Source organism: Cyrtonyx montezumae, unplaced genomic scaffold (genome assembly GCF_038088225.1).
Source record: "Cyrtonyx montezumae isolate F1298 unplaced genomic scaffold, pur_monq_1.0 scaffold_8, whole genome shotgun sequence".
In the NCBI taxonomy this organism is placed as follows: Eukaryota; Metazoa; Chordata; class Aves; order Galliformes; family Odontophoridae; genus Cyrtonyx; species Cyrtonyx montezumae.
Window position 1 is genome coordinate 65,327,869 of NW_027072089.1, and position 25,354 is coordinate 65,353,222.

Here is a 25,354-nt window from a genome sequence, read left to right on the forward strand (position 1 = left end):
AAGAAAAAAAGAAGGTAGGGCTGTTTTGCATAGTTAGGTTACAGTCATCTCCTGTTGACATAGACTAGTGTAAGGGCACTATATAGCAGCTTTCATCTACCCAACTGTTCAGTCTTTGGTTAGGAGAGCTGTACTGAATAGCTCAGTATAGGCCCAGGTACAAAAACATTAACAAAACTTTCTTCCAAGGTGAACTGGAATAGTATTCTTTTCAAATAACAAGATTTTACTTAGGTCATGCATCTATTCTATCTTTAAAGATACCAGTTGCAGCATAACGTGCTCTTACCTGAACAAACTATAACATATAATGACAATTTTTATAGCACTTATTCTTTTCTAAGAGTGTCAAGAATTAACAAGTCGATGAAGTTAAAATCCTTGTTATTACTCATTAGTAGCCTCATTTAAATTGGTATTCTGTAAGAGTTCTGCTTTAAATCCTATTTATGATTCCCTCTCTCAGTTGTATGACCATGAGCTAGATGTGTGTAGGTCATTTTTTAGCTGTCTGCCATCTGAAAAAATGAGGTTTGCATATAATTGTGTTTTAAAGCACAAGTGTGAACCTCAGGTCTAAAAAGTGCATCTCCACATATTTTCTTCTCAAAAAAGGACTTAAAAATACTGTACTAGTTCTAAGAAATATTTTTTAAACATGAAACTGCTTGTTGGTTGAACATTAGTATAAACAGCATAACTAACAGAACATATAAAATCGATATTTTTGTCAAATACTGCTTGAAAATGAACAGCTGAGAAAGAGCATGTTAAAAAAAAAAAACATCTAGCAGTTAGTCAGGAACTCCAATTCTGTTTCACTGTAATCCACAGAATGACTGAAAGCTTCCTGGTCCTTATTTTCATTTGGTAACAAGAAATAAATGGACCGCAAATGAGAGGAGTCATTACGTTTGGTTGGAGTACTGCACGTTCTTATATGATCTTAATGATTTCCCAATCATGACAGCACTGTGTTAGTCAGCATTAGTTCGAAGTATCAATGGCTAAAGAGAAAGCACATTATGCATTATTACCTCGCAAAAATACGGGATTTCTTTTGGTAAAATAAACCAACTTAACAAGTAATAGCAGCACACAGGGCTTACTACAGTATGGAGAGCAAATTAGTTTGACAATTACCCTCTGAAATGAACGCAGGCTTTTTAAGGCAATAGGAATATAAATTAAACAGTATTTTTACATTTTTTATATATCTACCTTTCTACTGTATTTCAAAACCAGAAAGCTCTGGTTTTGACAGTTTCCAACCATTCCAACAATTAAAGGCACTTATAGCATTGTACCTGTACTATGTGGGGTAATAATAAAAAAACTGATGTGCCTTTAATTGGGATTTATACACACAAAAAACCTGACTTTCTTCTCTGGGCATTTATATGCATTTTAGCAGAGTACTGAAATGATATATTTTGGTCTTGATAAGTAAAATTCATTTTAATTCACCCTTTACAACATACTGGAAAAAGTAAAGTAAGTGGTTATAAAGTTTTGCCTTTAATTTTGTCTATTATGAACAAAAGCACTTCATGTGAACCTTTGCAAATGTTCTCTCATTCACTGGCAGCAGGCAAGTGCAGATGCTTTACTGTGTATATATCACAGGAAACAAATCCTGATCTCAGTTAACAGTATTAAACTGGACATCTAATCTCCGCTTGCTGTCTTACCTGAAGTTTGCTTTTCTATAGTTGGAGACAGAAGAAAGAAATTTCTTGGTATACATAGCCAAGGGAAAAGGTTTTCCTTGTTTTTCTGCTGTCAAAATTAATTGCAGGTTAAACTTCTTTTAATTTCATGATGTTAGATCTTCTTTAAGTTTGCTGTTTTTCCCCTCTTTTTATGAACTGATAGAAGCATTCCTATCTTCAAAGATTTTCATAAATCCACCTCTTTGCAGTAAGTTACAATCTCTGCTTAAATAACATGTGGCAGTGCTCTGCATTTTGCTGGAACTGGAATGTTTAGTGCTACGGGTGGTATTTTCCCTCTTTGCCAAATAAACATGAAGCAGGCAAACTTCCTAAGTTCTAAATTGATGATAAGATTATAGATAAGAGTAGGTGGCAGCCTTAATATTTACCATGAATACATCGTGAATAATTACTTCAACGAGACTAACTTCCCACTCATTATTATATTATTGTCAACAAAATCTTTTTTTATGCTGTGTATTTCTTAAAATTCATGATTTGTTCAAAAACAGGAAACTGTTAACATCTCACAGCAGGAGGATTGCTGTTCGCTCATAGCCCCAGATGAACTTAATATAAACATAACAGATAATTCTGGTAAGTTGAGAGCTGATTGTTTTTAAACATTATCTTTTGTACTGCTAATTATGTAAATGTTTTTCTATTACTGATCAATTAATACTAAATTTTGACTTGTCTGTAGCTGATAAATGGCATACAGGTTTGGACTTGTTCTGTATCTTTCAAAGCCTCCTAACTATTACGGAGCTATCCGAGTTTAAATACTGAAGTTACCACCAAAACTAACATCAAATATTACAAGTGTAGACAGTACAGTTCATATTACACGATAAGAAAACAGAAGAGATTGTTTTCCAAAGGGAAAGAACCTCGTATCTTTTTATTTGTACTAAAGAGCTTAATCAAATTTTATTTCAAAATGGCTATATTTTCAATCTTGTCCAACTCTTACAAGAGCCAGCCAGAGCAGGCTACTCAGGGTTTTGAACAACTTCATGGGCAGAGACTCTACAACCTGTCAGGGCAATTTCTTCCAGTAATCAGTCTCCTTTTACACTAAGATGTTTTTGTCATTTCAAAATGGAATTTCATAGATTTCAGTTTATGCCCAGATACACTTCCCATCTACTTTCCTTAAGATATGCTTTGAAAATATCTCTGTAAAACACCTTTACAATGTTGTAGGTCTATTTTTTCCTTTTTTCACATTCCTGCTGTAATGCTCATTTTTTCCGTTTCACTTCTCACATCTTTCATTTATGTCTCATTTTCCCTTTAAAATCTTGCATAAGTATTTAGGTGAATATCCGCCCTTCCCTCTTGAGTTGTACATGAGCAACAATATTACTGTTGCACAGTAACTGCAATTTTATAATTACCCGAAACCATCGAGAGTATTATCTCTTCAGGCACCTACTTACACAGGTTTGAAGCCAAATTAATGTACAGTACACTCCTACAAAAATGGAAAAAGCCAAACGAAGAATTAATTTGGCATTACTTCAGATGGGAAATAAGCAGAAGCAATAGCAGTAGAAGCAGAAATCTCATACTTATGCCAGTGCAGCTACATATGAATATCTGAAAAGAATATGCATTTTTTTTAAAGGAACAGACATAAAATACAAAATTATTCATGAGCTATGAGTGTATCCCAAAATACAGCTTTTATAGTGACAACCACCTGCAAAATTGAAAAACTCATGTGTAGGATACATATGTTGGTAACTCCGAAAATAATGCATCCTATTTATTTCCATAGAGATTACAACAGATACAAAGAGCACAATAAAACTAGTTGATAAAGCAAATGCTCAGCTACAAAACACTGTTCTTCATCACAGTCACAATCATTAGCTAAGCGCTGTCTCCAGTGATGAACAAGGGACTGAATGCCTCATCAGTGGAGGTGACCCACTGTTTTATTTCGTAGCTGCTATGGTGGTGTCATTGCTAGCAGAATGTTGCTCATGCAGTTCATCTTTCATCAGTCTGAACAGATAGAAGGCGCCAAATTCAGACTGTACAGTGGGTGTGTTAGATCAGTTCAGCCAAGATGGGCTATTTACTCCATGTGCTTCAAATTGATGTGGGGTCTGGCATTACCATGTTGCAAGAGAGAAGTTGTCATAATCTACGGCTTGACTCTGGAAGTGTAAGGCTTCAGTTTAGTCAGTGTCACAATGTAGCAGTCAGTGATGATGCTTCCACTAGGTTCCAGGAAATCCAGAAGGATCATCCTTTCCTTATCCCAAAATAGAGTGCACCTTGCTTTACTGTGATGTGGGCTGCATTCTGAACTTATTTTTCGATTGGGAAGTCACATGTTGCCACTCTATGGACTGGTATTTTAATTTAGGCTCATAGCGGTGACCACATCTCAGCACCTGTAATGATGCAATCCAGGACACTGTCACCTTCAGCCCTGTACTGATTCAGTTGGCCCTTATAAACTTGCATGTGGTGTTCATTCTGTTCCTCTGTGAGCATTCATTTGTGAGACTCCAGTGTAACCATCATTTCCATCATCATTTCAAGTCAGCAGCTTGAGATGCTCTCCATTTTGCAGTGTGACAGCTGTACGTGGCTGTCCAGAATGTGGCTTGTCTTTCATGTCACTGTCTACCCCCTCTGAAATGCACAATCCACCACATCACTGTGCTCACAGTATTTGATTTCTTATAAAAGTTCAGCAATCGTCAACAAATGTCAAAGGGTGCCATTATTTGTAAACGGAGGAATTTATTGATACGTTTGCTTGATCCACATTTCCGTATCAGATGCCATTGTGTCAGATTGCCCCTCTGCTGCCATGTGTCACACAGCAACAACATGTAATGGAATATTGGTGGGAAAGTTCAGCCACTATTGCCATACCTCCAACATTCATCTCTGACATCATGGGCCGACATCATAAAATAGGAGGCATTACTTTCGGAGCAGCTCTCAGAACAGTGTTTTCATTGGAGCTAAAAACAAGTGTTTAGGCTTCACCAGTGCCACCTTTAGGACAACGTGCCCAACAGACAATACCCACTGTAACTTAGCATTATTTCGTAGAGCTTACCCACTTTTAACTGAGCTTTTTACTTTGCTAAAAAATGTGCACTTAATAAATAAATGTAAAATTCCCAATAGCATGTAAATTGTCAAGAGACACCAAGGCTTTATCTTCCTTTTCAGTATTTTTTGGTGCTGGTTTCTTTTTTCTGCTGTCCGAAGAGTACGTCTCAGTGGGTTGGCCAGTGTTCTCTGGAATGTGGTTCACTTCGCACAACATCAGGGCCTTTTCTGTTTCTTAATCTGCTGCCCCAGTAAATAAACTGGGAGCGTGCAAGAGTTTGGGTAGAGTAACAACCACGCAGATGACCCAGATTCAACAAATAGATACTCCACACCACAAAAAACCAAACTTAGCAGTAAAACAGAGGCGGAGTAATTTTTAGATACATTAATTGTTTTTACTCATGAACTGACTAGGAATCAATCTACCTATGGGAGATGGCGAGTGATTGCCTTTTCATCACTTGTTTTTTCATGATGATTTTTTTCTTCCACTTCTCATTCCCTTGCTTTTGCTCTTCCTTGTGTCTTCTTTGTCCCACTGGGAACAGAGAGGGGAGAGGTAGGTGGGTAAATGAGCTGCTGTGTGGTGCTACCTGCCTGCTGGGATAACAACAGAGTGCTGGTACACCCTGTTCCACAGCTGGGTGAGGTTTCTGCTATCTGCCCATGCTAAGAAAAGGCCAAAAAGCTCTCATCATAATAATAGCAGAGGACAAAACTGTACGTGGCCAGTGACCTTGGCATGCAGAAGGTCCAAATCTTATCTCACTTCTATAATAGAAAATAAAAAAAATCACATCTTAACAGACTTGAAGATTATACCTCAAAAAGAAAGGATAGATCGCATCTCAAAGTGTAGTCTTCAAGAAATAATCCACAGAGCTGTGTGTCAAGATGAATTTGTCCAGGAAAATCCGTATCAAATGGGAACGGACCAACCTATTGCCAAACTGAAGATTACACGGATATGTTGGTGGCAGGGCTGAGAGATGAAAAAAATCATTAAAAAAAAAAAAAGGCAGTAGAAAATAGTTATAAAAGTTACACTAGAAAGACACATTAAAATAGCCTTTAACCTTTTGTTTTCAATACCTCGAGAATTTCCCAAAGGAACATAAATTCAAGCCCAAGGAAAGACTTTAAAGCTTAACAAGAGCTTCAGTGAAGGAGAAGCTGCACATGAGAGACAAAACAATTCCTCCCCTCTTCCAAGGAAATGCAATCAATGTGCAGTCTGTGTCATCCTCCGCTGCCAGCAGCTGAGTTAGCGACAAGCCAGGTGTAATACTCGCATCCCTGCTCAGCATTCGGGTAACTGGAGAACAGCATTCTCAGTACACTGCTTACATACATACACATCCATGTCAGTGAAAGCTATTTACTGGATTTTTGAGTGATTTGAACTACTCAAATCAGTAATGTCTTCCTCTCTCCCCGTTCTGTGAGTAGGCCATGGCTGACTGCCACAAGAATGAATGTATGAGAAATGGTTCCTCCATTTCTATCGTTCCTCCTTTCCCTTTCCATCACTGGGGAAAACTAATCCCAGCAACAAATAGACACACACTCCAAATACAGATTGCAGGAGATAACTGCTGTCGAATCGTGGTCTTCACCAGTACCAGACAATCACACTGTATGGATCCAAACCAAGAAACCAGGTTACCACATGACAATAAGTAGCAAGCAGTATAAGGGAATTAAGCAGTATTATTCATTTTATAATATTTATTCATTGTGTTTTTTTCTAGGAAGAGCTTAAGCCCTTGTTTGTGTTCTCTTGAGCCACTGTCTTAGCAGATATTCAAAGCAGATGCAGTCCAGGAGTTGGAGATAAGCTAAATTAAAAAGAACATGGATCTAAGCAAAGGCTGTAAGCGTCGGAAGCAGGGAGATGTGATTCACTCCACGTGTGTCCAGGTCAGATTCTGTGCTATAAACCCTTTGATGGATTCGAAGAGCTGGCTCCAAACATTTCTAGTCAATGCACAGTGCTACAGAGCCTGTGCAGTCAGCCAGACAGATCTGAGATGAATCAAAATGCTGAACAAGCAGCAGCCAAGGCAGAAACAGCAGGGCATAGGGGATGGTGCTCTGTTGCCCAAGGATGTGTGTGCACAGCCACAGCCCATCCACACTTCACATCTACTGCACATTACATTGATGATGCCACCCACTAACTTACCCTATTTCCACCAGCTCAGAAGTGCTGTATTGTTTATGTCACAGTGGGATTTGCCCTGCCAAAACGTGTTCTTTCTGAACTTCATATTAGGAACTCATTTTGGCCAATTAACGGTTTATAAAAACAGGTTAGGGAGACCAGTTTTGTAGTACTGCTCCAGGTGATCCGATCTGTGCACCAGCAGACCTACACCAGTGCAGCTAAGAAAAGGAGCTGGCTCGCTTTAATATTACAGCAGAACTCAGAAGTGCAGAAGTGAGCACACTGCACATTGGACTACATTTTTTTCCAGTAGCGAGGATGTCAAAGTTTTACCACATACTGACTCCTTCCTGACCCACTGAACTGAAAATGAACAAACAGGAAAAAAAAAATACCAAACACGAGAACCCAAAGAAAACTCTACCATGATAAAACTAGAATAGAAACGCAATGTTTAGTTATGGTGCATGTACACAACAGGACAGGCAACGATACAGTACTTTAATCTGTACTGTCTATATAAAACATTTATTTTTAAGCTCTATCATGATATTATAGAAATACATAGAATATTTTATAGTGTATTTTAGTGTACTCACTGTGAAAATAACACATTTATTAAGACAAGTATTCGTATGTCCAAACTTTTTAAATATACTCTCTTCTTTGCCTTGTGGAATGACGTGACTCTGAAAAGTCAAGTACCAATCATCTCTTTGCTCCTCACCACGATCTGCTCATTCATGTTTCCCTGGGTCACCCACGGCACCCACTGCTGGGTGAGATAGTTTATAAAAACCACAAAAGTTCTTGGACTGGTAGATTGCCTAGATTTGTTTGCATTCATGTCTAGTGCACATAGCTTGCCGTTCAATTCTCCACGTGCCTTCTTCATAAGTACAGTGACATATAGTGCATTCATCAGTCTTCACCTCTCGGCCTGCAGGAATGACGATGGTTTCTGCAAAGCAGTTGGGGCCTAAGAAAAGGAAAGAGTTTGTTAATGTGACACCCACAGCACACTGTAATCCAGTACAGTTCAGTTTTAGTCTCGAGCACTGAAAATCTAACACCGGGCACAGTTAACAAACAGGATCGTCGTGCACATCACAAAGAAGAGGCAAAGAGGAAAGGAGCCCTGCCTTCTAAACTGGCTGCATTCTGATTGTCTTCTGGTTTCAGCAATGGCTGCCCTGCCCTCTGCAAGTGAGGGCACCGCACATCCTTTGTGGGAGCACACGTCTCTTACAGGCACAGACTGCTCACTGCAGAAAACAGATTTAAGCAAGAAGGAAACCTGGTCATCAGTGATGGAGAAGTGCTGGTAGGGAGCAGACTGTGAATGTGATTAATTCTCCACTGGAAACATACATTGCATTTTGTGCAGCCAAAGTATCAGATTAGTTTATTTTCCATTTTGTGAGAAATTCCAAGCTGTAGAAGCACCAGCCTCTTCTGAATGAAGTTTCTTTTCATGCACAGAACGAAGTATTCCGTTTTACATAAGTCAGCAAACACTCTTTTTTGTGCTACATCAAAATGACTTAATTTCCAAGGAGGAGGCAGGAGAACAAGCCACTGGCACCAAGTTCACAGGACTGATCTCATTCCTTCAAAAGGTGACATCCTCACATCTCTCCACTGCAGAAGGCTGCACGTGCTGCATTATCTACAGCACTGTGAAAAAGAAGCATCTATTTCTGCCTTGAATATCCACGTGCATTTGTAAAGCAGCACTGAACCCTACCATTCACCTCCTGTTACTTATGTTCTCAGCATGACTGGGCCTGTTATTTGCTGAGCACACAGAACTGCTGCTGGAGCACAGCTTGGCTGTCCTGCAGCACTGCATGCCAGCACACACCAGGTGGGATGCGCAGCGTGGGACAGCGTGTACTGATGCATTCTGATGTTCTTTAGCAGTTGAAATTCTGACATTCTGAAATTGTATGGCTGCCCCCCACCCACTCAGGCTGCACAGGGCCCCATCCAACCTAGCCTTGAGCCTCCAGGGATGGGGCACCCACAACATCCCTGGGCAGCCTGTGCCACCACCTCACCGCCCTCTGAATGAAGAATTGCATCCCTGACACCTAATTCAAATCTTCCCTCTTTTAGTTTACAACCATCGGCCCTTGTCCTATCACTATCAGATTGTAAAAAATCTCTTTCCTGTTTTTAAGACTCTTCGAAGTACTGGAAGGCTGCAGTGAGGTCCCTCCAGAGCCTTCATTTCTTCATGCTGAATAAGCCCAACTCCCTAGTCTTTCGTCATCAGAGAGATGCTTCAGCACTTCAGTCATCTCTGCGGCCCCTTCTCTGAACCCACTTCAACAGCTCCATATCCTTATTGTGCTGGGGACCCCAGACTTGGATGCAGTACTCCAAATGGGATTCCACAAGGGCTGAGAGGCACAATCACTTCCCTCTCCCTACTGCTACCCCTCTTTTGATGCAGCTCAGGAAGCGCATGGATTTCTGGGCTGCAAGTGCACGCTGCTGGCTCACGCCCAGCTTCTCATCCACCAGGACTCCCAAGTCTTTCTCCACACATCTCATGTAGTTACCTGCATTACTACCTTAACATGCTTTGGTGTTTGCCCATCCCTCAGTCTGTCCTTGCAGTGTCCCTGGGGCAGACAAAGCAAGAGAGAAGACTTGAGCAGTGTAGGGAAAGGAAGAGCTGCTGGGTACCTCTGCACATGGGGCACTGTCATGCTCACAACTGAGATAAAGCAAAGTTACTATGTCGTCCTCCACGGAATTCTGAGAGATATCCACTGTAGGCTGCATAATACTCCATCAGTTAAATACACTTATTCCTCTGATGCACAGTAAGCTTTCATCCCAAGAGGGGTCTGTCCTCACTTTAGGAAGATACTTGAGTGTTTTACATAGTGGCTCTTGGCAGCTCCTTGATGTACAAAGCTACAATAAAGAGTTAAAATATTAACAATAGAATCCACTTTCCATGGAGAAGTTCTCTGTGAGACCTGTATGTCCACTTGAAATTCAGCCACTATTTTAAAGGCATGAGAAAAACATATGTGATGACAATCCCATGTACAGTGGTGTTACTGTATTACTGCAACACCCCACAGATAAATGCCAGTACAATATGGTGTTCAGTGCTGAAAAACAGTTTCACAGCTCTCCTTTCATCATTCCTCCAGATCCTAAGACATCTTCTCCTGCCCCTGCCCCTGTGTCATGGGGAAGGCAGAGGGGTGTGGGGTGTTGCCCATCATGGTGATGGTGCAAATGAACCAGTGCCTGATGACATTCTCCTTCTACCTCAGAGAGGAAACCGAGAAACTGAGGATTTTAAGGGGCAGTGGGACAAGGAGGTCGAGCAGGCACAGGAAGGGTGGTTTTAGACCAGAAAGTGCCATTTCTTCACTCTCCTTTAGGAAGAAAACAGAAGCCAGCATCTCCTCCCAACCCAGAGTGGATACACTGCCCCAAAGGCATGGCATTTGCTGGAACTTCTTTACTTAACATCGGGCAGTTCATATAGATTTAGTGGGATTTACAGCTTCCTGCCACAAAGGGCAAGACATTTGGTGAGTTCTTAAGTAGTTCTCCATATTATCTCACTTTGCGCATGAAAAACATTCCAAAGTAAGCAGGGGCTGCTCCAATGCCAAAGTGTTGCTGGATTTTCTGGCTGGATGTTACTGGTGCAAGGGCAGTGCAGAGTGCAACTCCTCTCTGTGGCCGACAAAGCAGGCTGCCTGCTCCCTGCGCTGACCTGCAGTGGCACCACTGCCTGACCCTCACATCTGCTTCTCCTAGAGCAGCAGCAGCTTGTTGGAGTACAAATGTCCTGGGCCACATCCCCACTGGAATATGTTTATATAGCTCTAAGGAAGCCAGTGGTGCTGCACATCTTCAGAGCAGATTAAGATCTCACCGTATCACTCTTAAATCTGGCAGAAAATTCAATATGACATATTGTAGCAATTCCAAGCACAGTTTGAAATCTATCACGACATCATTTGTTTTCCTAAAGTATGTCCTGATGCTGTCAGACTCTGTTTGAGCCATAGCATGCTGGTAGCAGTGGAGATATTTTTACCAGGGCTACAGCATAGCAGCCACAGTCTCAGCAATGCCTTGAAGCAGCAAACAAACTGCAAGCCCTGCACTCTCACACTGAGCACCAGACTGGAGTGCTTGGAATGTCTGAAATGGTGAATCTTAGCTTCCAAAACAGCATTTGTGCTGGGATGTAATCCATCCAGAGAGCCTATCTGGTGGCTAATTCATGGAGAGTTTATAACTGGAGTCTCATTTCTTAAGTATTTTAAGAAGTTTGTAAATATTATCAGGGTAAACGCAACAGTTGTACTCTTTTTCTTCCCCCAGATTCCTTATGCTGATCCTTTGCAAAGCTTCTGGTGACTTACATTTTATTCTTTAGTCTTGATAAATGCAACAATTCAATTAAAATGCAAATTCTGCCATCTCGGAAGAAAACAGCCGATACCAATTATCAACAGAGAATGCCCAAGCCACTCACCTACAGTAGCAACAGTATCTGTAACCTTGACAACCTTGCCAGAGACCCTCTGAAGCTTCTCCTCCTCCTCTCCTTCCACAAAACCACAGCTGCACTCAATAGAGTTGTGTCTATTTTCTCTGCAGCCCACCCCTGCTTTTGCATGGGCACATGTTCCTATTAGTTCAAAAATACAAGTCAGACACGGTAACTCAGTAAATTGTGTTTTAATCAACTGTTTTCATCAGGTATTAAACCAAATTACGGATGGAGAAATCTGTTCAACTGCAAGTTAATTTGTTTGCCTGGAGAATAAGTCATGGCAAATTTTAGCCAATTAGAACTGCAGTCACAACCTCTACAGTTTAATACTCTGATACAAGACTGCCCTGGGCTTTGGTTTCATACTGAACTCTCTAATAGCTGCCCTTTTAATAGCTCCCTGCAGCAGTCAAACAGGTCACTTTTAAGGTATCTGACAGCGGACTCACCTATGTTGACAGTTACATTACACTCATCACTGTGGAGTTAGAGCACTTTCTAAATGACATAACCTCAATATTTAGCATAGCTCCTCTCTGTTTCTTTTCCTTCTTTTTTTTCTTTCAAGTTTAACAAAGAGATTTCCGACAGTTAGTACATGAAAGACACATCCTATACTTGTCCTGGAAGACTTGAGAAGCACATGATACCTGCAACAGCAAGAAGGTGCAGAGGGAAGTGCATAGGAACAGAGCAAAACTGCAGCAAGCGTTCCTAACATACAGTGCTACTTTCCAGAACTCTGAATAGGAGGCACTGTAAATGGCTCCTGTGTGTCCAGTATCCATTAATGTATATCTTTACAATTACCCTCTCCAAAACCCTGGTGAATTTATAAAAGCTTCTACCACACGTGGTGACAAGGAGATCTACAGCTCTTGCATGCAGGGTAAAACAGTTTTCTTTCGTTGCCTTCTGCCTTCCATCCTCTACCTAAATTTGGTTCCCCAAGTAGCTCTAGTGGCAGAGGCAACAACAGCCATTCCCCATTTGCTGTGCCATCCCAGTAGCCCACCATCACACTTCCCGTTCCCCCCATTACCACACTTGCAGACTGAGGAGGCCAGCTCTGTAATCACAGCCCCTGCTGACTACTTTCAGTAGTCAGATCTGAGGAGCAAACTGGGTGTACATGCAGACCATGCCTGCCCCCCAGCACAGTGCCAACACATCCAGGTTGGAATGCAGGCCATGCCTCCCTCATTCCTCTCACATCTAATCACTTTCTCTGAAGATGGTATCTGCGCGTACTTTGTGCCCTTCCAATCTCTAATCTCTTCTAAGGGTCCGTATCTCTCCGATTTGATTTTGTTTCCCTCTCATGTGGATATATATAATACATTTATCTCCTGTCCAACGCCAACCTGGAAGATAAAGCACAAAAAGCAACTGGCAAAAGCAGTCCGTGATGAGTGCAGCGGAGTCTCATTCCCTCACAACAATAAGTTCATCACCCTGCTGCTGCCAGTGTGCCAACAACTCCCAGCCCAGAGCAACCTTTTGCTTGCCTCGATACCTTTCTATGCTGCTGAAGCAAATCCATAAGAGAATTTTCAATTACGGAAGAAGGATTCGGGTAGACCCAATTTGAAGAGCAATTTGGGACCCTGAGGATCTGTGAACTGCTTCTGTGCCTTATCAATGCCTTAAGATACTGGCAGCTGGAGAACCATGGCAAATATCTTAATAGACTCTCAGTAAATGTGTATGTATGACAGGGAAAATAAAAATAAAGGTATTCATCCATTTGTGGTTTCACCAAGCTGTGGCAAGAAGCAATGTGCTATCTTTCATGAAAGCAGTGTTTTGTTCATGCCAGACAGAACCTTTGTGCTTTTAAGAAGAATAAACTCCCTCCCCTTTTTAGGATCGTGTTTTGTCAGATGCACAGCAAACATACAGATTGCAAGAAAATACGCCAAAGGCAAAACAATTAAAAACAGTGTTTTGCCACGTACTTCAGAAGGGTGGGTGTAAACAGCATCTGCTGCTTTGGGACAGATGGAAGATGCTCAATGAAGATCTTGTAAGGAAATGGGATGATCACGTCCTCAATTGCATGGCTGTCACAACAGGGATATCACAGCCAGGCACCTGCTATAGTCTGTATGCATTAGTATGTGTGCATGTGTTGCACGTCTTAATACAGAAAATAAAAAAGCCATAACCTAATTCATGACTGGGTTTTTAGACCCTGCTTATGAGACTCACAAACCCTGCTTACGATTATGCTCAGTTTTCCTTTTGATTTATCATACATAACAGTACTATTGACTCATGTTTTAGTCTGGTTTCCATCCTAAAAATGGGAGAAGTGTCCAAAAATGTGACGGATCGCAAAGCAATCTCAGCCCCTGGGATAATCCTTGACAGCACTGCCCAAGCCCGATTCACCACCGTGTGCTCTGTGGTGCCATTAGCACCTGTGGAACAACCATGCAAAATGCTTCCTACCGCAACCAGCGCTGCACAATTACTCCTGCACACACAGAAATGGCCTGCGAGAAGGGAACAGTGTGTAATCCTGACAATGCTGCTGTCCCCGTGGATCTTTATGTGTATTTGAAGAACAGAAATTTAGATATCGGCTTTTTGTGTACGGAACAAAAAGCAGCTCAGGCACATCGAACACTCCACAATCAAATGCTGCACGAGGCAAACAGAAAGCCTCGCAGCATAAAAGGGCTCCATTAAATATGAGGCTTGAGTGCCGCAAAAATAAACTGCATCAAACAACTTCCTTTATCCCTGAAAATATAGGAAGGACTCAAATACTCCACTTACAATGATTTTCAGAAGTCCTATGGCTCATAAAGGGATATTGTGTTCCACCCAGCAACGGCACCAATTAGACATGAGCTGAGCATTGTGTCTATCTCACAGCAAATTATATCAACACTTTGAAGCCAGCAAGTGGCACATCAATTTTGCGCACAGCTTTCTTGCAGCTCCATCACCACCCAGGTGACTGGAAAATGAGAGATGGGCTGTAACACATTGGGATGACTCATGTTGGAGGCCTCTGACAAGGAAAGACTCACTGCTGGGAGCACTGGAGTTAACAGGGCGAATCTTTCCACCTGCAGCTGTTTCTTTACCCAGTGACTGCTGGGCCTAGTGATGTTTGAAGTCTGGTGAATGATCACACATCTCCAGCCCCAAACTCTCAGCCTCACTGGGACACATCAGCCTGCCCTTCAGACTCAGAAAGCTGTGTGAAATGCCTCTGCTGACAGATCCTGAGCAAGTTATGCTAAAGTACTACTGGGCAAATTAGAACAAGCTTTGCACTTCCAAAAGCGTGTGCCACTAATTTAACGCATCAGAGAATGCTGCTAAAACAGGAACTAAAAGCATTTACTGCACTGGTTGCCATGCAGTCCATCAGCCAGCCTGGTTAGGTCACCAAGAGGTGTGCAGTAATGCACAGGATTGGACAGGCCTGGAAAAGTACACAAAGTGCAGCATGTTAATGCATGTTTAAGAATTCTTACAGTAAAATGCCTAAAGGCTTCAGCTAAGTTGAAAGCTAAAGTGGTACTCAAGTACAGTGTAACACTGCCTTGGCAGTCAAGTGGAATATAAATCTGTGTGTTTTTCTAGTTACTACAAACCACTGGAAAGTGAGAATAGGTGCAGAAGGTTGACCAATGGCTACTGATTGCTACAGGGAGTCATTCAGTCAAAGCAACAACAAAACGGTATTGGTCAAGTGCCAGCCATTTTTTAACCTAGTTTTAGAATAAATATACTGCACAATGTTAAATCAGGGATGTGATCTATAAGGGCTTGGTTTTGCTGTTTTTGTTATTGTTGGTTCCCTAGGGGCTTGCCTACACATAGAAATTCCTAATCCCTCATCCAGATTCCTTGGCACTGGCTTGCTCTGGTTGTACTCGTAGAGATGCAGCTAATGTGGCTCTCTCACTGAAGTTACACAAACTAAACTAGAAGAGGCAGCTGTACCAGAGGACCAGCAGTTTGGTTTCGCAGATGCCACTCGTGATACCTTACATAGCAGTGCTATGAGAAACTTGGTTAACAATGGACACAGGGATTAGGAGTTCAGACTCTTAGAGGGAGTAAAGTTCGTGCATTGACAGAAATAGTCTGGAGTATCAGAAGTGTCAACTTCGTACCAAGAGACTAGTCCTGTGGCAATTTCTAGAACATATCTACAGAGTTGTGCTCATTTCATCCATTTCCTCTGAGTTCAGTGACAAAAGGTGAGAATTCAACGCAGGCTGACTGCAGCGCATGATTATCATCCTTCACTTGCAGTTGCTTGTATGATGAAACACCATCTTAGTCTGTGGTTATGTCTGACAAAAGGCTTCCATGCCCAGAGCACAACATATTCCCTCCTGAAACAACAGTTACCTTCCACCATCCAAATTTCCTCACTCTGAATATTATCATAATTCGCTCACCACCCCTTCAAGCATCTGTGATGTCAGTCATTTTCAGTATTTCACTCTGGGATTAATCTCCTATCCGTGCTCCGCAAACACTCCTGAACACAAGTGCATGTCCTGGCCCTGTGCACTATGGATTTCTCATCATGTCTTTCTCCAGACACCCCATACCCTGCCTTGCCTCTGCTACTGCCTTTCAAGATGAGAGCTGTACCACTAGTGCTAAAACTACACAATTTTCCATCCTGTATGGGAGTTTAAGTGGAGAATACACGGCATAAAACTGCCCTAAAGCAAAGTAAAGTAGTATAAAATTTATGTAAAGCATAAGAAAACTGTTTCACTGTAGGCTTTATTTAACTGAAGAACAACCATTTCCTCTCCTCCTCCCACCTTTCATACTTCCACTGGTTTCAAAAATCTGCCTCCCAAAAACAGATAGATAAACAATACTACCCTTTATTAGAGGGTTAGAAGCAGCAGAGTCCTATGCCAATAATTATTTACGATTATAAGCATGTTGTATATCACTTTAAAATATAATGAATTCTAACAACATCCTTTGCATGCACTTTCATCTTTATTCACTAAAATAATAAGCTGTATTTCCAAGACTGGAAAACCAAGTTTACTTCATTGGAGTCAGAATGGAAAATGAAAAGCCTCTTTGTTCCTCAGACCTAATGAATTAGCACTATCCTGAGGTGCAAAAATTTACAAGATGTACAGTTGTAACTGCTGGTCATTTTAACTTGCTGCAGCATGACATGAATGTATGGAAAAATAACAGAGATGTTAAGTTTTCTCAAGATAAAATTATTTACGAAATTTAAGATGCATCTACCCAACTTACTCCACAACTGAGAAAATCACAGTATTATGAATAAAAGTCAGGTTATGCTGTGCCTTCCATGCTACTAAATCAATATCTCTACTCCTTCTTCCAGTTCAATGATTTTTCCCTGGTGGTTATGAAACACAGAAGTAAGACAGCTTACTTTGTAAAGACTGCATTTTGTACCTGTTCAGGAAGATGAAGAAAAAATCAGGGGCAGAACAAAAGCAGTGCTGTGAAAGAACGACCTTCTCAAGGGTGCCCCTGAGCAGCTCTGTACCCATGAGACCTTGATGAGGCCTAGGGAAAGCCTGGCTTGGGTGCCTACTTCAGGGATCAACGTGCTTCTCCTGGACTGTGAGTCACTTTGAACCCAGCTTTAGCTTCCTTAAACTGAGGAATCTGGTCCAAGCCAGCCATCCACAAACCCTCTGTGCACTGAAGGAGAGGCATCTCTAGAGAACAGCTCATCTCACATCCTCTAGGAGGTGCTGAGAAGCAGTGACCAATCCAGCAGAACGGGTGGCAGCTCACCCGGCCCCAACACACCTCACTGCCTTTCCAGAGCAGTTCACACACCACCTCTACCTCCAGCTTTGTAGGGATGACTGACATGCAGACAGTGGTGATGGCCAGCTGAGAGTAACATGGCCATCCGCAGTCTGAGGACACCATCAAACACTGCCACAGCAGCTCACCAGTCAAGTCTCTGGGTTCTCCTCTTCCCCAGCACTCTTCATGTATCAGCTTCTTATTTCTGAAATGGGTTCACATCACTTTCTTACCTTTTGGATGTTATGCACAGAAAGACTGAGATTCTAAAACAGGATAGCAGATTTTACCACATAAATTCTCAGAACAGAATCATAGAATCATCTACTTCGGACAAGATCTTCAAGATCATAAAGTCCAACCTACTGACCCACCAAGTGCCACCACTAAACCATGTCGGTTGTTAAACACATTTACCAACAACCTGGATGAAGGGATAGAATGTGCCCTCAGCACATCCCTCACAAATCTGGGAGGAGTGTCTGACACACAGGAAGGCTGTGCTGGCATTCAGCAGGATCTGAACAGGCTGGAGAGTGGGGCACCTGATGAGGCTCAACAAGGGCAAGTGTCAAGTCCTACACCTGGGGAGGAATAACTGCATGCACTGGTAAAGGTGAAGGGCTGATCTGCTGGAGAGGAGCCCTGCAGAGAAGGACCTGGGTGTGCTGGTGGACAACAGGTTGGCCGTGAGCCAGCAGTACCCAAGAAGGCCAATGGGATCCTGGGGTGCCATCCAAAGAGCTCAGCCAGCAGGTCGAGAGAGGTGATCTTCCCCCTCTCCTGTGCCCTGATGAGGCCACATCCGGAGCACCGTGCCCTCTTCTGGGTTCCTCAGCTCAAGAAAGACAGGAATATCTAGAGAGTGCAGCAGAGGGCTGCAAGGATGAGGAGGGGCGTGGAGCATGTCCCTTATGAGGAAAGGCTGAGAGAACTGGGGCAGTTCATCCTGGAGAAGAGAAGGCTGAGAGGGGATCATATCAATGCTGATAAATATCTAATGGGAAGGTGTCAAGTGGATGGGGCTGGGCTCTTTTCAGAGGTGTCCATTGGAAGAACAAGGGGCAACAGGCACAAACTGGAACACGGGAAGTTCCATCTGAACATGAGAAAGAATGTTACAGTTTCCTTGAGGTTGACAGAGCAATGGACCAGGCTGTCCAGGGAGGGTGTGGAGTCTCCTTTTCAGGAGATATTTAAAACCCACCCTGACACTTTCCTGTGCAAAGCACTGTAGAGAATGCGCTTTGGCAGAGGTTTTGGACTAGATGATCTCCAGAGTTCCCTTCCAACCCCTACCATTCTGTGATTCTGTGCCACATACACACATCTCTTAAATATCACCAGGGATGGGGACTCCACCACTTCTCTAGGCAGCCCACTCCACTGCTTACCACAATCTCTGTGCAGAAATTCTTCCTGATAAACATTCTAAATATCCCCTAAGGGACAGGAAGTTGCACACCAAATAATATCTATTATTATGTTAATCAGAATCTGTCAGCAAATCAGAGCTGCGAATTTAAGGCCTAGTTCCTGACAACAGTTTAGGACCATGTCTACACACAACCACTTAGAAATGCAAACAGCAGATAAATAGATCTAAATATATTGCTGCAACTTAATCTATCATTATATTGCAGAAGATAATTCCCTCATGTTTCCATGTCTGTCACCTTTACACAATTCATGAATCAGAAAAGAGATGCTTTTGAGTAGGAAGAGAGGGAAACCAGAAGATTCATTATGAGGCAAAACATTCAGAAGCCACTGGTGGTGGAAGAAACCAAATTAGTGGGAACACAAGCTGTAAGGAAAAAGGTAGGAAAGAAGATTTTAAAGGATCGTCTGTGTTGACGCGGAAAGACAGATGATTTGAAGTGAGAGACATGAATAATGAAAAATTCAGGAACTGGTTTTGTTAAACGCTGAAATTGTCTCTTGGGAGTCATACAAGCCCTTTCATCTTAGGTGAGTGCTGCCGTACTGAAATTGCATATCATGTGAAGGTGCAGTCATATAAGGTTATGCACTAGCCAAAATAAATTTTCAACATAATATTGCTCTACTTCTTCATTTTTGATGTCAGAGTTCAGCATGAATTTTTACAGATGCAAAATTAAGAACATCATTTGACAGTGTAGCACTCTCTTCAACTGTCATTAAGTGCACGCTTTTTTTCTCCGTTACAAAGGCCTGAAACTGGGAGGAAAGCAGCAAAGGAGTGAATCCCCTTAGAATAGCCACGTTTGTGTACATGAACATATTTTATAAGGATCAAGCTTTTGTGAATAAAACTTAATATGATGATGAGCCAAATGTTTCCACCATTCCAACTGCAACTTGTTAAGAGGTAACAGTGGATTTATTTTATGTATTTAGCCACCAACCCTAACATCTCCGGGAGGGCTGCTTTGGCTACAGCGAGGCAACAGTTGAGACCACTCAGATAGCAGGATGCAGGCATATCTTCAAAAGAAATCAAGGCTTGCTTAGTAAATGCAAGAATATAATCTAGACAGCAGAAATACATATGTAAAAGTGACAAAGTGGGAAGAGACAGGATATTCCCTGTCACTGGCTGAACATTTTACATATCCTATCACTAAGCCATGAACAGGCACTACCAACATTACATAATCTACTGTTCACAGCAGCAGTCACTTCAAGCTCCAGCAAAGACACTCTGGAAAAAGTAACAAATCAGGCCTTATTGAAGTAACGGAGCAGAAAACCGTCTTGGCAAAAAGCAAACTGCCTGCCAGGCAATGGGCCCCAAAGCTGGTCAAGCTGGCAGAGGGTTAAGTTGGTCCGCTTCCAAGATTTCTCTTACTTTTTTTCCCCAACACATCAGACTCCTGGAGCAGTTACTGAGGCACAAAAGCTAGTTGTGTTTACAGTAACAGAATTATTGTAAACTCATTCTTAAACATTTCCACACATTACATGTTTCTTCTTGTAGAATTATCTCCAAAGGCAAGTAATAGGGAAGTAAAAATTCTGGAGGAAAAACAGCTGGTGCTTTTATGTTTATCTGAAAGCTATGTTTGTTTTCTTCTAGGTAAAGCTGGAGCCTCAGGAACTCATAAATGATTCCCAAGACACTTTGAACTGATTTTCATAAAACTCAGATTAGTGCACTAGAAAAAGAGTAGTAAATAAAATGAAAATGGCAAAACTAGAAAATAATAGATTCTATTTTTCTTCTTAAGTTACTGCTCCTAAATAGCCTATAAACAGCAATTAAGAACTCAATTTATGATTACAGTGTTAGCCACTCCATTTGTCTTTAGGGCATTCTACTCTGTGGTAATAAAAATGATCTCTCCTCACCTGTAGTGCACACGCCATTTGCAGGAAGGCTGGCAGAGCTGGCGTGGATGCTAAGTTATTAGTTTACAGAACCACCCCCTCCCCCTCCTCCAAAAGAGAAACTAAATTAAAAGCTGGAACTCTTAATTACAGAGTGGATCAAAGTGTTGTAAAGTATGTGAGATTATGAGATGGGGAATGTTTCTCAGAAAAGAAGCAATGTCCTATTGAAGGGGGAATAAATATCAGTCCAAGGGAAACAAACCAGCAACTTCTCTGTGTCATCTCCTTTGGCACTGCATGATTTATTCCTGTCTTGCTCAGGGACTGACCTTGCCAATGCTCCTTTTGCACCTGATATCAGAAGCTTTAGTAACACAGTATGTACTTAAAAGTCTACAAACACTAACGGATTAGTAATTTCTTTAATTCTTTATTTCAACTTCCTGTGCATGTGCCACTGATATCAATGTATTTAAGTACATAAAAATCAGTTTGGTGAGGAATCTTCCCAGAATGTAATCTTGGGGTATGTTCTTGAGAGAGAATGGGGAAGTGGTCAGAAAGCAGGAGTTTTAAGAGGAAACTCATTTCCACCAAGAAATGAACAAAGATCGAAGGAAAGACAATTCAGCCTGCAAGAAGTAATAAGCTTACGAGTCATATGGCATCTTTTGATTTCCTTCCCTTTTCCTTTTTACCTTTTCTTGGTTATTGCATTGTTTACAAGGGATTAAGGCTATTTTTGCCTTTTTAATTTTTTTTATTTATTATTTTTTTTTGCACAGGACCTCCCATAGCAGCGCCCCAATCCTAGTTTGGAAATTAATCATCATTGTGACCACTAAATTTCATTCTATAGGAGCATTTAGGAATTTTGCTTCAGAGTCCAAATACTAAATGTTAGCTATTTGATATGGCCGTTAAACTAAAAGTAATATCTCATTGAACAGTGAGAAAAAATTACAATACATATGCATTCTCACACATCAGCTATAAAGGGAACAAAGAATGACAAAAGTCAGGAGGCTCTGAGAAGACTCAGAGCTCTCACATGAATAACACAGACACACATGCTAACACTGGGAAACAGCAAGGAGGTTCTTCAGTGACTGAGTTGCAGACATACCTCTACACATCGAACTCCAAAAAGCCATGGATGGCAGTTGTGATAGTAGTTGTGATTTCAGCTTCCTCACTGACTTTCATGACCCATTTCCCCTCTTCTATGAATTCATATTTTGAGGATCTGTTCACTTTCTTAGGCACAAGAATAACAATGATTTTTAATACATTTCTCCCCTTGTATTTTAACAAAGGAAAAACCACCTATACCCTTTAGGTGAAAGAAAGGTTCCCTTAAAATTGAAGTACAGAGACAGTAGCCAATTTCTAATAAGCATTCAGTACATGCTTGCTGTCTAAAATGCATGTGGAAATAATGTTTATTATTATTTTACGGACTAACAAGGGATTATTTTATTTCTAAGAAGCAATCAAAAAAAAAAAAAAAAAAGAGAATGATTTTTTAAGGGAAGACTTGACCATAGTGTTGTGAACAAGATCACTTGAAATAGGCTAGGACACTTTGGGATGTAAACTGAGATGTAATTTGTAAGATTTCAGACAAATTGCATGAAGAAATAAAACATCAAGGAGTCTTCCCTCAAGCTTGAGTGTCAGCTGATTTCTACTTATTAGGAACACTGCTCCGGGTGCCCCCACTAACAGCAGGGCAAAAAATAATCCAGTTGCAAAGATAAGATTCTCTGAGGGAATGGTATGCAAACATAAGCAACTCATCTTCAGAATGCCTGTCATAAACCCTATACTTAAATGCATCTTAAGCTAATGCTGAAAACACTAGAACTGTCAAAGGATACTGGGACAAAGTCAAAATACCCTAATCATATCTGAATAATTAGATTGACAAATTTGGATTCCAAGCTTTAAGCCTTCCTGGCATGTTGTGTCATTCTCCCTGGGCACAAAGTCTTAGCAAATAAAGCAACTCTACACCTGTAATTAAGAGACTTACATTTTAGCTAATTATGCTGTATTTATTCACACTAAATAAAAAATGGTGTTGACAAGTGATGATTGAACATAGATACTGACAGGACAGAAAGGCTCTTAAAATGTCAGATATAGTGGAAGGCAGCAAGAGAAACTCTGCTTTTCATCTCTTTGGTACCTCCCCTTCTCAGCCTTCCTATCTTTTCAAAGCAAAGCTTTTAAAAGCTGCACTCACTTATTTTTCCCAGTAACTAATCTATCACAAGCTCTTCCTGCACAAGACGTTGCTTCTGAAAGGACATTTCTAACAAAGGATTCCAGTTAAAAGCCAGATTCCGCTTCCAGGCAGCTAAAAAGTAAGAAAAAATGTCTAGAGGAAGGAGTTAGCCTGCCTACTCATCTTTGACAACATTTGATTCCCATTACAGACAAACTTCCTAAGCCTTGGTTTCCGATTTGTTTTCTACTAATCAGAAGATTTAAATAGAGACTCCTGGCCTCATCCCTAGGTTCTTATTTTCTCCCTTCAGATGTTCTTCTGCCCTGTGTTTGGTTTTCAAGTGTCAGCTACACAAAAGGGTAGTCAAATTCAAAGGAGACATTTAGCCACCTAGATCTAGTGGAGTAGTGTGCACCTTGTCCATGTGGCAAGAGGAGGAATGAAGAATGGCAGAAAAGAAGAATCTGGAAAAGAGTGAAGAAATTAAACAATCCTTCAGAAGTTATTAAACAGTCATTCAGAAGAAATATGGAGTCCTTCTTTCCTACCAATTTGAAACACAAATTTTCCATGTGCTAGAGATATTTATATTTTCCAACAAGCCGCCTCCTTTAATGATAAAGAAAATACCTGGGACACTGTATTTAGGAAATGGAGCAAAAGGGCACACTTCCATTGAAAAAGCATCCCTAGTGCAGTTGCCACAGCAAAGCAAGTACTGCTTTTTCTTCTGGAGCCCCTGTAACTCACTCTAGAGAAGCGAGAAGGTTGACCTCCACAGTAGGTCTCACCCAAGGCCCTTTGGGAAGTGCTAGACAGCAGTGCTTGCAGTCCAGGCTACAGGACCAGCCTGGAGCAAGGGATGCAGTGTTCCCAAGCTGAAATCTGCATCTCTGTATGCTCCCAAACTAGGCCCAAGGCACTAGAAACACTTCAAAAGAGTTCATCTAATATAAATCAAAAACACTGAGGAACACCCTTTCTTCCTCCAGGTATCAGAGAGGGCATGAGCACCTCACATCAAAGCGAGTTCTCTCAAGCCCACCTCAATGTCAAGGCTGTTTGCATCACAGTCTTCAGTGCCACCATGCTCTCGTTATTTTTCTGGCTACACAAATCCCCTGATCACTACATGCACACAAGAAGTACAATCTGGTATGCACTTTTTCTGCCTTCTAATATGCATGTTTTGTAAAATAAAATGTGTGTGATCAAACAGCTCCAAGCTGTCATTACATTTGACCTCTTCTCTCTGCCTCTCCTCACTCAATCTGATCCTATTCCTGTTGGATTGCCTCTCTTTCTCACCCTCAGCCCCTCCTGATTTCTGACACAGCTGCTTGAGCCCATCTGTTTCTGAAAGTGAAGCAGTCACACCAGAACTGATTTTCTGGGTAAGGCCATGAGATGAGACTTCGCTATCAGTTCCTTCTTCAAGTAAATGCTAACTGCTGCTGCAAAGCTACAGCCCAGAGGAGCTGCCTTCTGACCACTTTTGTCACAAAACCTCAACTCTGCAGGGGGGGTTATTAAATCTATTAAATACCCCACCCCAAGTTCATATCTGCGAGGGAAGGCAGGTTCACTAACCCATATAAGAGAAAAAAAAATGGTGCTAACAACACAGTCAAAAACTATTTCACCCAAGTGGGTGAAATACCGCATAATGCAGGTATTATGAGAGAAAGACTCATAATGGACCTGCGGAAATAAGCATATTTCCTATTTAATATTCATCAGTCTACAAAGCATCTACTATGTACCTCAGAGTCTAGTCAATTATTCTAAACATAAACCTCTGAAGAACATTTCATCTGGCACTGAAATACAGGTGTCTCTGGGGTACAGCAAAATAGATACAATGGCCGCAGTACAATAATGTCAGTAGTTTAGGTACAGTCTCTGTGGAATTCAGCATATGAACGGAGGACACATCAAGCATCACCACAGATGCACATCCTCTCAAAGAAAGGGGTCACGATCATCCAAATGCTTCCTAAATTTCACTCTTGTGAGCTTGTTCTATGGGAGTGAGCCCACTGCAGGGCCACTGCCTTTCTGCACTGCCTCAGCTTATCCTGTATGCCTCTCAAATAAGTCTGCACTCTAATGTCTGCTGCCATACAAGACCTTTTGAAGCTCTTACACAGAGTGGCTTTATACAGTAAATCTCAAGGGTCTGAGAGGTTGGGAAACCATCATGTTATGCTGAATCTGTATTCCCCAGTGGGCTAAACTTCCAGCTATCCCTCAAAGGGCATGTTATTTTCTATGTAGGATTTTACTTTGCTGCGTTAACAGTAGGAACACTGAAACCTTTTGCTCTGTGATCCATTAATGATAGCTGTAGCTTACATACTGCTGTGCAGTATGCTGTGTCCAAAGGATCCAGTTCTATGATCATCCAGGCCAGAGCTATACCGGCAGCATGCCATGGACCCCATGCAAATAGAAATACATACTGCTGCTCAACACAGACAGTAGTTTTTATC

At 41.5% G+C, this 25,354-nt stretch overlaps 2 protein-coding genes across 2 annotated transcripts in view; one reads left to right on the plus strand and one right to left on the minus strand.

Moving 5' to 3' along the window:
• Positions 1 to 25,354, plus strand: part of DDC (dopa decarboxylase) — a 512,652-nt gene that overhangs the window by 239,048 nt on the left and 248,250 nt on the right. The window lies entirely within an intron of this gene.
• VWC2 (von Willebrand factor C domain containing 2) overlaps positions 7,567 to 25,354 on the minus strand; it is a 51,772-nt gene continuing 33,984 nt past the window's right edge. The window contains exon 3 of the mRNA XM_065752365.1: positions 7,567 to 7,948. Coding sequence (XP_065608437.1) covers positions 7,797 to 7,948 — 152 coding nt within the window. The 3' untranslated portion in view covers positions 7,567 to 7,796. The remainder of the gene's footprint in view (positions 7,949 to 25,354) is intronic.